The sequence below is a fragment of the Marmota monax genome, unplaced genomic scaffold, assembly GCF_021218885.2.
Source record: "Marmota monax isolate L192 unplaced genomic scaffold, Marmota_monax_Labrador192_F-V1.1 WCK01_AAM20220418_F8-fsc00012, whole genome shotgun sequence".
Lineage (NCBI taxonomy): Eukaryota > Metazoa > Chordata > Mammalia > Rodentia > Sciuridae > Marmota > Marmota monax.
The window spans coordinates 22264077-22279023 of NW_026695227.1; the positions used below are offsets into that span (position 1 = coordinate 22264077).

Genomic DNA, 14947 nt, shown 5'->3' on the forward strand with positions numbered 1-14947 from the left:
TGAATGTGTTTTCTCTTTTTGTCAAAGTGTAAAGGAGCTGCTCCTTTGAAGACACTAAATATAGGAAATGTCAGCACTCCACTGATGTGTTTGAGTGAATCCGTGAATTCAGCTGAAAAGAACATCATGTGGGGAGGATGTGGCACAAAGGTTTTCTCTTTTTCTAATGATTTCACTGTTCAGAAACTCATTGAGACAAGGACAAATCAACTGTAAGTTGTTTCCTTTCTCTGCAGCTAATCTACCATCTATTTTTGTGGTTTACAATCATATCAATATTATTGATAATCTAAAATGAACACATTTTAAAAATGCATAATTTAGTTGTCTACTATAAAAATAAATACACATCATAGAAAATTCCAGAAAGCAGAAATGCATTTTAAAAATTCAACTTGTTTAATCACTTTTGGAATAATATATAAACCCATCATTATCCTACTGTATCTTCCAATTACATTTTTAACAATTTTATTATCTCTATTTCAAATTAGACATGGAATTACAAGGCAGTCAACTCACTATTGTACTAAATCCATTAGTTTCATATGATATATGAATATATGTAATATTCGTATATCATATGTAATAATATGAATATAATATATATATATATATATATATATATATATATATACAGTTTGGGGTAATTTCATTAAGAATAAATTGTAGAAAACAGAGTTGTAGGATTGAAGCCATTTCTAGGTTTGATAATTGATTATCAAAATTATAGCCAAGCTAGTGATACCAGTTTCAAAAAATAAATAAATAAAATATGAACCTCATTCCAATTTATTGTTTCAATTTTTAAATTGTAATTTAACCTGATCTGTTTGCTTCTTTTTATTATTTTCCTTGGTGATAAGCGATGTAGGATGGCAGTGGGCAAGAGCATAAATTAAAGTTTAAATATTGACTTCGGTCTTTATTGGTTTTATGAGCTGGTGAAGAACCTTTCAAATCTTCAGCTGCCTCTTACTTGAAGATCAGAATACACTCTGTTTCAAAGGGGTGTTTGAGAGATTAAATATGAAAATTAATGTAAGGAGCTTAATATAGTGGTTAGCACTTGGTAAGCTCTAAACAAATGTCAACTATTATTATGATTGTTAGTAGCTTTGGGTCACAAATTCCTATTTCAGGGACCATCCTAGTTTCCAGTATCCCTCTAGTTGCCCCAGATTGAAATTTGGGAATAAACTTTGATCACTTTCCCCCATTATTCACTTGACTCTCTTAATTATAAATATCCCTCAAGTCCTTTTACTTCTCATTGCTACCATGAGCCAGACTATCATCCATCATCTATGCACCAACAACAGCACCTTCCTCTCCAGTTCTCATTAAAATTCTTCAGTTGCATGCCATTGTCCTTTGATGAAGCCCAAGTAGCCTACCAGGCCCACCATGATTTAGTCTTGCTTACCTCTCTAGATTATGTATTGAACTTCTTAGCCCTCTGTGCTTTAGCCAAACTGAAATTGTCCCATTTCTCAAAGACAGTCTTCTCCTTTTGTCCCCCGGTCTTTGGGTACGGTTTTCTCTTTTGTCTGTTATGACCTCTGCCTATTTCAGTCCAAATGTTACTTCCTCTAAGTGGCTGTTCCTGATCCTACCTGTCTTCGATTTGTGCTTCCATTGCATCTGCTGTTTCCTTCCATAACAGCTGTCACGTTTTTATGATTGCATTAAAAATAGTTTCTTAATACCACCAGACCGGCTGGTTCTGAACATTGACTGTGGCTTAGAAACCACAAGGTAGGTCAAAATTATTTTGTGCCTGGGCACTACTGCAGACAATGACATCAGACCAATTAAGCTAGAAATAGGGCCCACTCTTCAGTGTTGTTTTGCTTTTCCAGTTTTCGGGTGATTCTGGGTTGGACGTGGTCAGGGTTAAGATACACTGTGATATAAAACCTGGTGGATGAGGATTTTAGTTGTCTGCTTCTCAAATTTGATAACTCGTATGTGGTAACTGTTTGGATACTTGCATTCCCATTATTTCATTTACATTTTTAACCCAACTCTACAAGTCTGATAACCCTTAAAGGAAAGGCCTGCAATTGCTTCTTTTCATGGAGCATTTTATGGCATCATTGGTATCAATCAGCCCCCTTAAAATTCCATATGATTTGGAGAATAGATGCTTCATTAGAGGACATCCACAAATATCAGTCTTTCAAAGATAATAATCTCTCAAAAGAAATTATGAACCAGTACCATAAACACCTGTAAACACTTGAAACTATTGCTTTTTTTCTAAAAATGCATCTTCTGTTTCCTGGACTCTTCCCCATTAAAGAGATGTCATTTCATGAACCTGTGTTGCCTCATCATCTTTATCTCCTTATCACCATCAGCAAACCCTGAATGAAAGGCGTGGTAGTTAGTTAAAGAAGTTATCTTTGGAGCCAGGAGACTCCAGAGGATTTGCTTTGTGTCCCTGGTCTACAACATGATAGTCATGTGACCATGAGAAAATTCTTTAGCATTTGTAAGCTTTTCTTTCTATAATTATATACATTGAGATTATCATATTATACAAGTTTATTTTAAGAATTAAACAAGATAACACACAAATATTTTGTGTTTTCTAAAATTCTGTGTAAAACTTTGTGCTAATTGGAACTATCTTATATTAAGATAGCTAGCACCTCAAAAGAAATTACTTAAAATGTAGTGGCTTTCTTGCAAAATATTTTTATCTCCCTTGGCAGAATAAATAAAAGTGGAGAAAATAATATTTACACACTAGGATATATTAATTATTGTCATATCCCTATGGTATTTTCATATTATCTTTGTGATTCAATTGCAATTTTAACTATTTTTACTTTTTTCTGGTAATTCATTCTGTTCTATTAGTTTGTTCTTCATCAGTCCATCCTCTGTCTGCTATACAGTCAGAACAATTAATAAATTGCCTGGTGTATCAGAGGTACTTATTCATAATAACTCCTTATTAGATTGTGAATACGTAGAAAACACATGCTTGTCCTTAAGAAATTACCATCTATTGTGAGGGAAACACTAATAAATAAATACTTTATTTATTTATTTGTTTGTTTATTTATTTATTTATTTTCCTATTTTTATTTGGAGATAGGGTACTGCTAAGGTCTCTAGGCTGGGTTCCAATTCATGATCCTCTGGCCTCAGCCTCCTGAGTAGCTGGAATTACAGGTGTGCTCCACCATGCTCAGCTAAAATGTTATTATGTTTAATGAGGACTATAAAAATACAGCTACAACAGTGGGGAGAAAGAATGGTTGCTCTATTTTGATAGGTCAGTGAGGAATTCCAGAGGAGCTGACATTTAGGTTAAGCCTCAAAGGCTGACTAGGAGCTTGTCATGCAGATAGGGCTTAGGATCGCCAATCTGTTTGTGAAATACACACAATGCCACATGTCTTAGGTTGGCTGAGAGTTATTTTAAAATGCTGGTATTTTTCCTTCATTTTAAAAGGGGGTAAATGGTAAACAATTTACTTTCCATTTATGCTTGGACGATGGTGATCTTTTTCTTGTAACTTGATTAACTTATGTTTCTGCAAGAATACCTTTCCTTTTAGCCCTTAAAGATAGGCCATTAAACTTATTTCAACATCTTATGCTTTATAACTCTAGGTATAGATGGCTAGCTTTTAATTTTCCAAATATTCATTACCACAGTGATTTAGTTGCAACATCTAAAAGTTACAAATGTCATATTTCTTTTAAAACTTAAGATGCAACATATAATTCTATAAAGAACCAGGTAGAACTGAAATTAAAACTAAAACCAGGAATAAACATTAACTATAGTCTTTATTTTTATCAAGAGAAACCAATATAAAGTAACCAAAAGTAAGTAAAGTAGCAAAGTAAGTTTCATATTCAATTTAGGATGGTTACAGGAGAACATGGGCAATAGTCTAGCTTATTTCCAAAATAGTGTTAAATTTACATCCTTAGGAACAACCATAAGGTGATATCATGACTTTTTTGACATTCTTTTTTCCTTCCCTAGGTTTTCTTATGCAGCTTTCAGTGATTCCAATATCATAGCTGTGGCAGTAGAGACAGCTCTCTATATTGCTAAGAAAAATAGCCCTGTTGTGGAAGTGTGGGATAAGAAAACTGAAAAGCTCTGTGAACTCATAGACTGTGTACACTTTTTAAAGTAAGTTCTGTGGTTATTTTCTGCTTGCCAGAACTGTCTCTATGCTTCAGACTGCACAAAGGAGGGAGTTCTGCTTATTTTTCTTTCTTTTTCCCTGTAAATAGAAAATTTTTGAAAATGCAGAAACAAAATTGTTAATGGTTGTCAGCACCATCTTTTGATATCCTGTACATTTCATTTTGGGAAAATAAAAGAATAGGAACATACTATATGGTATTACTAAGAATATTCTCTAGTGAAACAGTCATTTTTAAAAGTGACCATACTGGATTCTAGACTACTGGGTATATGTCTATAATTGTCACAGAGTCAGATGTTACTATATATAATTAAAACTACTTTCCCAAAGATTCTGTAATATAAAGAAAAAGGTCACAAAATGACCTGATCAGTGCACTAAGTAAGGAGGGAGGATCAAGACCTTGACAGACAGACATGGCGATCTAATTCAACATGTGAGAGACAAAGCCCTCATAATGTATATAGTCATTCCTCCATATACTTGGGTTTTGTGTGCACAGATTGAACCCACCTAGGATCAGAAAGTTAGACCTATTACGGTTGCATCTGTACTGAACATTTTATTGCCATGATCCCTTAAACAATACAGCATAACAACTATTATACAGCATTTACATTTTGTTAGGTATTATAAGTGATTTAGAGATGATTTAATTATATAGGAGAGAAAGTAATATGCAAATACTATATCATTTTACATAAAGGAACTTGAGCACCTATGATTTTGGTAGCTGCAGTGAGCGGGGAAGGTTCCTAGAACCAATCCCCCTTGATACCAAGGGATGACTGAATTGTTATATATTCATAATTTGAAAAGTTATTATATGTACATATATAGAGAGACAAATCTCTTTTATCCCCTAATTGCTGATGAAATTATTAATGCATACTTTCTTTATGATTCCTAGGGAGATAATGGTAAAAATAAATAAGGAATCAAAGCACAAAATGTCGTATTCCGGGAGAGTGAAAACTCTTTGCCTTCAGAAGAACACTGCTCTCTGGATAGGAACTGGAGGAGGCCATATTTTACTCCTTGATCTTTCAACCCGTCGAGTTATACGCATAATTAACAACTTCTGTGATTCTGTTAGAGTCATGATGGCGGCACAGTTAGGCAAGTTTCTTTTTCATGTCCTTGAAGATTATAAAAATATGCCTTTATTTTAAAATTTAAGTTTTCACTTTCCAGCTTTGTTTGGAGTTCCTTCAAATTTCACATAATGAAACAGGACTGGGATACATTTTAAATAAGGCCCTTTAAAATGTGGAGGAAAAAGCTGCTCTTAGTCCCCCAAGAGAAACAGATGACCGAGGTTGAACATTCAGCTTGGGTCTTTTTTTTTTTTTAAGTTTTCTTTTTCCTTTTAGTTGTTGATGGACCTTTATTTTATTTTTATGTAGTGCTGAGAATTGAACCCAGTGCCCCACACATGCTAGACAAGTGCTCCACCACTGAACCGCTATCCTAGCCCCTTGATTTGGGTGTTACTTGCTTTTTTCCTTATTACCTGAAGGCAAAAATGGGAAATACATAGCCTTGAGTATGTTTTGCTATTTCATTCAAGAAGTTAAAGCAAATGTTTATTTTGGTCATAGTCCAAGCTGCCCACCCTTGGTAAAGAATACCATTTGGTTGTTCATTCTATAAAAAAATTCTTGTAGCAATATATGCTGAACTCCACAATCTACAAATATTGACAAATCATGATAAGTTTTGTTCAACCTTTTATGTCTATTCTGGCTCTTATGTGAAATGTATTTTTCACATAAAATGTATTTCAATGTCTTCCTTTGATTAATTATTTTATTCAGAAAGCTATAATATCTTATATACAAAGCTGATCACAAAATAACAGTGTAGGGTTTAGTTCAGCAAAAGTAAAGTTTATGTAAGTTTAATATGTCAGCAATACAATGTTTGACCATGGTGAAGAAAATAGATTCTTTTTGCAAGAATATCTTAAGAAAGGTGTTTCTCCTGTACCCTCACCTGTTTGTCATTTATAGATATCAGGGTTGCACAGAAGTAGATTAGATGCTCTTGGTGATTGTTAACTACCAGGATGGGTCCACACAAGCAGATTAGTAGGTCTCAGTGGGTTATCTCCCTGTCTTATGTGATCAATATTGTTTTATTTAATTTAGTTTGTATGTACTCTGGAACCCACATGGTTGTTCATAATTGAAATTATATTGACATTTCAGTAGATTATTATTTATTTTAAAATAAAAAATAAATTTAAACATAGACTACAAGGTGCACAATGATGTGGCTTCACTGTACCTCTCTTATATAGCATTCATCAATCATGATTTTTTTCCCCAACTAATGTCAATATCTTCACCAGAATATAACCTGCATGTGAGTTGGGTCTGTGTTTTTTTTGGACATCTCTTTACTCCCAGGACCTAGCCTATAGCCCAGTACATACAAAACTTCTGATGAACATTTTTCAGATTAATTAGTGAATGACTTGATAATATGATATTGTGATAGAGGGTCAGTTATGCATCTATCCAACTCTCTATCCCCATGCTTCATATTTGTTCCTTGTAGTATCAAAAACACTTTTATACACATTATCCATTTAATAGTATAATTTTAGAAGAAGTAATGTATAAAATTAAACCTATTTTATAGAAAGCTTTAGCTGCTTTCTCAGATTCACATAATTAAGAATTGCAACTTTACTGTTTTTTGATATAGTTTAATTTATTGTATTGATAGAAAACTTCTGTATTTTGTTTTTTTAAAGGAAGCCTTAAAAATGTCATGCTGGTTTTGGGGTACAAAAGGAAAACTACCGAAGGTATACAACAACAAAAAGGTAATATTTAATAGGATGCTGTAGTCCAAAGAGTGCAATGATGTGAATGAGGAAAAGATATTGTGTTTTATAAATTTAAAGTAGATATTACATATACTTTTAGCAATTTTAATTGATAGTTTCTTTACAGTGTAAATAATTTAGGCAAATTTCAATATTAAGTTTCAATGATTTAGGAATCTTAAATATTTATTTTTTTCAGATGAGGGAAAAAGAACAGTCACTATAAAATGAGAACTACTTCAAATTTAAACTAAATGTGAATATTTTTTGCTTATAACTTACCTATATCCAGATGAGGCCTAATGTTGAATAATGTTGGAAAAAGCTCTCTTTGTTTCAGTAAATTAAATGATTGGTTATAAAGTTGTCTATGTGCCTCTTAAATTTGGTAGTTAAGACCTTGTGTATTATTAACATTTTATAAGAATATTTTTTATAAATGGCAATAGTTTAGTACTTATATATAATGAAATATAAATTAACAAAATAAAAATATTTTATAATGGATGTTTGAAGCATGATTTTATTTTTTTCTTTTTATAGAGATACAATCTTGCTTGTCTGTTTGGGACATCAATCTTCCACATGAAGTGCAAAATTTAGAAAAACACATTGAAGTGAGAAAAGAATTAGCAGAAAAAATGAAAAGAACATCTGTTGAATAAGATATCAGAAGTCTTTGTCTTTAGATAGGAAAATTATCTCTTGTAAATATCTCTTTAAAATATTTATGTTAAAAGGAAAACTTCTATCCTTTGAAACAACTTGTGTATATGAATAAATGTTTATATGTTTTATTTTTAATTTAAATATATGTAAAAATAGTTACCAGTGAAAATATGTTCTAAGGAACTATTTAAAATACAGTGTTATATTTCCTATATGCCCTAATTAATTTGGGGGATTAATTAATAAGTATAAAATACTTGTAGTACTCATACTAAAATTTTCAATGTGATCATTTTTGTTTCATTATCCATGCTGAAGGTAAATTTTATTTTAAATTTTGTCCTTAAGACAGGATTGTTGTTAGCTGGGCATGGTGGTGCACACCTCTAATCTCTATTCTCTAATCTTGGTGACTCAGGAGACTGAGGCAGAAAGATCACAAGTTCCTCTTTAACTTCAGCTATGGGGCAATACAATGTTTCAAAAAATAGAAATAAGAAAGACTGGGGAAGTAGCTCAGTGGAAAACTACTGCTGGGTTCAGTCCTCACTACCAAAAACAAACAAACAAACAAACAAACAAACAAAAAAACCCACAAAAGTTGCTTGCTTTCTAGAAATAACCCAAGGTGAAATGAAGATATTTTGGGTAGTTTCCCATATAATACGTTATTTATTGAACTGTTTTTAAATGCACTAACATACACTTATAAACAGTCCATTGAATTTTCACTAATAAGGCTCTCTGTTGCTGATGCAAACCATGCATCTCACAGTTTCCTCTAAATGAACATTTCCTCTAAAACATGACACATCAAATCCTCAGATACAGGAAGGACATAGTTATCCTTTTTCTAGTTTTCAACTATATCTTTGAATGTGGGCATCCTGAAACTTGTATTATTGGTGTAAATACACTGTTTAGTTCTAGAGATATTTTTGTAATTTTGTTTTGATTTTCAGTGGTAAGCCAACCCATTGCTATTTATTTCCTAATTTGCTTTTCTCTAATGCTTCTACTCATACTCTCCTAAATGTATGACCCTGCACATCCTACATCATTTAGACAGAAACTCTATTTTGAAAATTATAGAATTCTACAACATCCACAAAGACCATGGGGACAAATGTGTCACTCACTATTCAGTATGCTAAAGAAGAACTTCGGTAAAAACAGCTGCTAATCTAGTCTTCTATATTAGACCTAACTTGTTATAAATGTCTTCTCAGAGTAGGAGTATCACTGCCAAGAACACATGTAAATATGTGGTTATCTTTCTACTCCAGGAAAATCACTTTTGGTAAATCCATTGGCCCTGCCCAGTATTCTTCATTTTAAACAATTCTCCATGATAGCATAACAAGCCTATTTGATATTCCCAGAACTGACTTGCATTTTTATTATGTACAGACTTAAAATTTATTTCAATGAAGGATAATCAAACTCTTAACCCTGAAACAGTTTCCACTTTTCAAAGTGACCCATGTTTTAATTTATTATGTAATTAAGCACAAAAAAATGCATACATGAGGAGCTGGGGTTGTGGCTCATTGGTAGAGTGATCTCCTCGAATGTGCGAGACCCTGGGTTTGATCCTCAACATCACATAAAAATAAATAAGTGAAATAAAGGTATTGTGTCCAACTACAACTAAAAAATAAATATTAAAAAAATGCATACATGATTGGGCCTTTTTATTCCGGTGACATTCTCTCATTGTAACTTTGTATGTAAATGCAGTTTTTTTTTTTTTTTTTTTTACCAAAGACAGTTATAGAAAAATGTGTAAATGAACATTGTATTTAAATGAAACAATAAACATTTTTAAAACATGTTTATGAGTTTTAAGACCTTGTGATGGTGTTTTATTTTCATTTTAGATCTGTTACCCATCTCATATAAAACTTTGTATTAGTCTGTGTGTGGATTAATGGCACTCTAGGAAGGTGTCAAAATTTTTTCTTGAGAATTTATAGGATATTTAAATTCAATTTTATATAACAAAATAGTTGACATGATCGCTAGGTAAAGTTCTGAAGGGCACAATATATTCTATTTTCAAGTTCTTAGAAAAAAATTCTGTTAGTAGAATTGTTCACACTTAAATATTAAAAGAAAAATAAAACTTTAGAACAACTGATGTAGATTAAAAAAATAGTCATTTTTAGTCTTTCCTGATTAAACCCTAATATAAGCTGTTAATTATTATCAAAACATAAGTATTTTAACAGATTTTTTTTCTGTATAAGTTTGAAATGAAAAAGAAAGCTTCTCTGAATCTGATTCTGTCCAGCACTGTATTGATTGTGTATAAACTGTTTTACCTAAAATGTAACTTATTTTTCATCATGACAGAAAAATATATTGGTATGACAGCAGAAATAACAATAAATATTCTGAACTTGACTAAATTAAAAGTGAACATATAAATATTCAGATATTAAAGGGAGATGAAATTCCAAACTTTCGGCACTAAGCTTCTTTATGTCATTCATCACCTGAGATAACTTAATGCCCGGCTTAAAAATGGGATGTTTTTCTTGGAGACTTAGAAGCAGGCAGTACAGTAAAATTTTAAACCATGCTAACTCAGCAAAACTTGAAGCCCTCATTCTCCATTCTTACCAGTTCCCACCCAGGGTACCATTTTTTTCCCAATAATTCAGAAACTGGCTACTTACAATTATATAGGATCATACTCAATTCCTTCTAATTTTTCTAGGCATTTGGAGTATTCCTAGCACCTTGTCTTTCAAGAGGCAGGGAGGCACCTGAACCAAAAGCCTGCTGTCTGTATCCTCTGAATGGGTGACCAGAGACAGGGACAAGGTGGTTTTCCCTGAGTGCCTCCCCTGATTCCTGGCTTCACATGAAAAGTTTCTGTTTAAAGGAGTCTTAGCCTAAGACAAAGAGTAGGGAGAAGGAAGGTGTACCAGGGTCTGGGTCCCGGGGCTGCTACTTGGCCTCCATGAAAATCCACCATCCTACATTATCTGGCAGCTGGAAAACTAAAGTGTACGGTGTACCTTATATGTGTTATTCTGGCTTGGCCTCACTGCATTTTATCCACTTGAACACCCAAAAGGGTGTTGTTACCATTTTTTTTTTTTAATGAAAATACCACACAATGTGACAAATGCTCTATTAGAAATACTATAGAAAAACAGAGACTGGCCAGAAAGTGGGGGATCTGGGAAGAAGATCAATAAATACATACATAAAAAATACACAAATAAGGCAACAAAAACGACTAATATTTAATCATAGACTTAGGATAAATAGGCAGCAACAACAATCTTCATAATGAGATAAGCTTTCTAGCAAAAGGATTGCATGCACACTATTTGAGGAGCACAATCTTTCTAAAAAGCCTTTTACTGGGGGAGGGAAGAAGAGTTGGGAAGAGAGGATGGTGGGGGAATACAGAAATGATCAAATATGTTATATGCATATATGAATATGCCAGGAAGAAACCCATTATTCTGAATAATTAATTAAGTTACTAATTTTTTAAAAATCCTGTCAAATACTGAAATTTGTAACAACTTCCCATTACTTGAGAACTTAATTATAGTATCTATTTAGGAGATACTTAAGCAACTACAGATGCAGGCAAAATTCATGTTTATATATAGATATAGCATTTTTTGAAATGAGAAATTGTAAGGGTGTCCTCCAGGGGCTCAGACACTGGAGACAGATTCAGGATCCAGGAAGGTAAATGAAGATGCAGGGCACAGTTGGAATAGTAGACATATTTTATGCAGAGGTGACAGCAGCCTCTAGCGTCTTCCCCACCCAAGTCTTTCCATGGGCCTTTTATATATGCAAGCCAAATAAAGAAGTTTCAGTGCCAATAATTTACATAAATATGTACATGATCACAAAAAGATGCTTATGACCTGGAGTCATAAACAATTAACTTGAATCAGGGTGATTATGACCTTGACTACATACTAAAACATAATGGTGGAAGTCTCAGTAAGGGAACCTAAGTATAGCCAACTTTGCCCTGCCCTACAAAGTCTAATGAACTTTTGGGGGATATTAGGGTGAAAGAAAAAAATAATAATTGAATACCAAATTGATCTTATAGGTTAAGAAACATGAAAGCAATCTATGAGCCTGTGCCTACAATAAGGGGTTTTCCTCATCTCATTAAAAAATAAATCCCAAATAAAGTATTTTCTATCATGATAAAATAAAGAATTTATAAAGTAGAAATGTAATTTACTTTCATCACCTTTAAAGTTACTTACAAAAACAAAGGGAAAAAAAAGGAAAAGATGTGATGGGGTTGTAACTTGTAGGTAGAGTACTTAGCTAGCACACCTGAGGCCCTGGGTTCAATCCTTACCACTTCAAAACAAATAAAAAAAGGGAAAGTTTGTGAATTGGAAGACTTGGATCAATATCCCTGATTCAGCATTTACTAGCCATGTGAACTGGAGCATATTGCCCAAATAGCTAGAGAAGAGCTGCTTTCCTCATCTATAAAATGTCAAGCTGGTACTCACGTTCTAGATGGATGAGAATAAAGTGAGGTAATGCATATGAAGTTTGTCAGTTTTATTCCCAGCTGAGTCACATGTAAGTACCATCCCATAAGGAATTTCAGTCTGGTCATCAACTTCACTCAAAAGGAATCCTCTAATAACTTGTGCATTACTATATATCATGGATCTTTGGTAGTAGCTCTTGCATACCATTACAATAAATCCACAAGTGCCAAGGGTTTTTATCTAATTTGTCAAACAATTAATTTGAAGCTTAAAAAGAAAGCACTCACAAAGTATTAATTCTAAGTCTAATTTGTTCTTTCAGTGAAATTCATGATCAGATATGGATAGATAAAGGATCATCATTTCCATTCCATTGCCTTCTTGTCGAATTCAATTGCCACTTGCTGATCTATTTTTGTACAGTACACTAGTCTAAATTTCATTTCAGCCTATAAAACGGGCATTTCCTTGCATGGAAGCGAAGGTGATAGTTTGCAATGATTCATCCATTTTGTTTTGTCTGAAATTACTGAACCAACACAGTAAGTGCAACTCAGTCAGTGGAATTAACTACAGACAAGCTTAATTGGCTAGTATGAACATTAGTGCAATTGATAACATTTGTGTTTTTTCCTCCTCCAAGGAATTGCCTTTAGCAGCAGATTTCCTGCTAGGATGTTCTGAGCAGGATAATGTTTTTTATACAGCAGAAAGGTAGTTAGTCTACTCTGTTGTTGGTGGGTGAGGGGCAGCAGAAGAGAGCAACACTGAGGTTTAAAATCACTGGGCGAAAACCCTTCTGTCTTAGCACAGAATTATTTTTTTCTTTGTAACCTACATCATAATGAACTTGGCTTTATCTTTGCTCCCCTTTCTCCCTTTCTACAATAAGGGGTTTTGCCATCTGTTTCACATCCACTGTGTCAGAGCTACATTTCTAACTGGAACAATATCTGTGATACATAATTAAATACGGGAATTTCACATTGAAAACCTTTTGCTAATTTCTGGACAATCGTTTTCTTGTTGTAATAGGAGCTTATAAAATAAAGAGGTCGTTTAAGTTTTATGTATCTTTGTGATTGAGCAAAGCTGGGAGTATCTTTGGCATTCAATAAACTGTGTGTTTAGCAAAAAAAAGGATTTTATTTCAAAAGACAAATGTAAGCCTTAGCCACGCACAATAGAATATCTTCATGAATATATATTTATTTCAAGAGTAAACACAAGTGGTGGCAATATGTGGTAATCCCATAAGTGAATTATTCCATTAAGCTTTTAAGTCAATGTAATCACATTTTCACTAACTGCTCTTTAATTATTTTATACAATTTGGTGTTTCATAAAGATAACAAGTATGTGTCAATTACAGATGAATAAACTGTCTTTTACCCACTGAATGCTGACAGCTTACTTTTTTCCTCTTCCTTTGGGGTTATCGACTTTACATGAGAGACAAATGGCTTTCCAGGTGCTTCTTATTTTCTAAATATCATCATACAAATTGGTCTACAAATTATTTAATTGTTCTTTCAGGTAATTTTTATTGTTTCAAGAATAATAATAAAAAAAATAAAAAAAAAGAAAAGTCAAAAAAAAAGATAATGTAAATAGGAGGAAATGAAAGTGATATGATTTGAAACATTGAAGAATTGTAGAAAGTGAAAAATAATATTCAATCCAAATCTTTAATTACTAGCTGGAATCCTATATGTCAAAAACCTGTGGGAAAAATCTACCTTGTTTGTCTGCATGGACAGAATAAATATTTTTTTCCTTTATATGTGTTTCAGAATCAAGGAATCTGGGAGTGTGAATCTGGGCTCCTGTCTCCTCATTGTTCCATACAGTGAGCTTTCTTTCTATCCATGTCCTCACAGATAGAAAGGGATAACAATACTACCATGAAGTTGTTGTGAGGAACACATTCTCCTCAGATGCTCCTTATTCCCAACTATAAAATAGCTTTCAGGTAATTTACATTGCTTAGTAGGAGGAAGGAGAGTTTTGAAGTTTGAAGCTCATATTTTGCTCATTATTCACTGTGCTGAGTTACAGACTAAGGTCTGTGGGTTATAGATCATGGTTATCTGTGAGCAGAAAACTAGTAACTTAGCAGCCCACCAAACCAGTACTTTAAATTCTTGTTTACATTGACTTAGAGGTGGAGTAAACTGACTTTGTGTTAATAAAAACAATGTGGAATGAGACTGGTTTAGATTTCATTTATAGTAACATGATAATGATTTAAAGAAGTCTACCTGCTAAAAACTAGGAAGTTAGACAAAAGGAAGGGAAACAACTAGGACAGACATCTGAAACTGTTAAAGATCTGATGTTACAGAATTATGAGGCCAAAATCAAAGCAAGGGTGGTTTTATGGTTTGGATCTTAAATGTGCCCCCAAAGCTCATGTATTGAAGACTCCGTTCCCAGCTGATGGTACTAATTGGGAGGTGGGGTATAAGTATCTTGGGGTCCCGGCTTCCTGTGTGCCCAAGTTTTGTTCCTCTCCACCAGCCTTCCTTCCTTGAGGTGAGTGATCTGCATGCATCATGCCAAAATAAAACTTTCCTCCTTTGAAATTGTTTATCTCAAGTATTTTGTCACAGAGACAGAAAGCTGAGTAACAGGTGGGAAAAAGATGTAAGCAAAAACACCAAAGCTGTTGCTCTCCTGCACATATTTGCTGAACTTTGGGAATTTGAGCTTCAGTTTCACAACCTTGAAAAAATTGAAGACGGAGGACAAATCCC

The 14947-nt window shown here is 33.4% G+C and overlaps 1 protein-coding gene across 1 annotated transcript in view; it reads left to right on the plus strand.

Moving 5' to 3' along the window:
- The window catches only part of Lrrk2 (leucine rich repeat kinase 2), a 135336-nt gene extending 125889 nt beyond the window's left edge, over nucleotides 1-9447 (plus strand). The window contains exons 47-51 of the mRNA XM_058576386.1: nucleotides 28-212; nucleotides 4013-4165; nucleotides 5095-5307; nucleotides 6950-7017; nucleotides 7564-9447. Coding sequence (XP_058432369.1) covers nucleotides 28-212; nucleotides 4013-4165; nucleotides 5095-5307; nucleotides 6950-7017; nucleotides 7564-7685 — 741 coding nt within the window. The 3' untranslated portion in view covers nucleotides 7686-9447. The remainder of the gene's footprint in view (nucleotides 1-27; nucleotides 213-4012; nucleotides 4166-5094; nucleotides 5308-6949; nucleotides 7018-7563) is intronic.
- Nucleotides 9448-14947: the final 5500 nt, after the last annotated feature.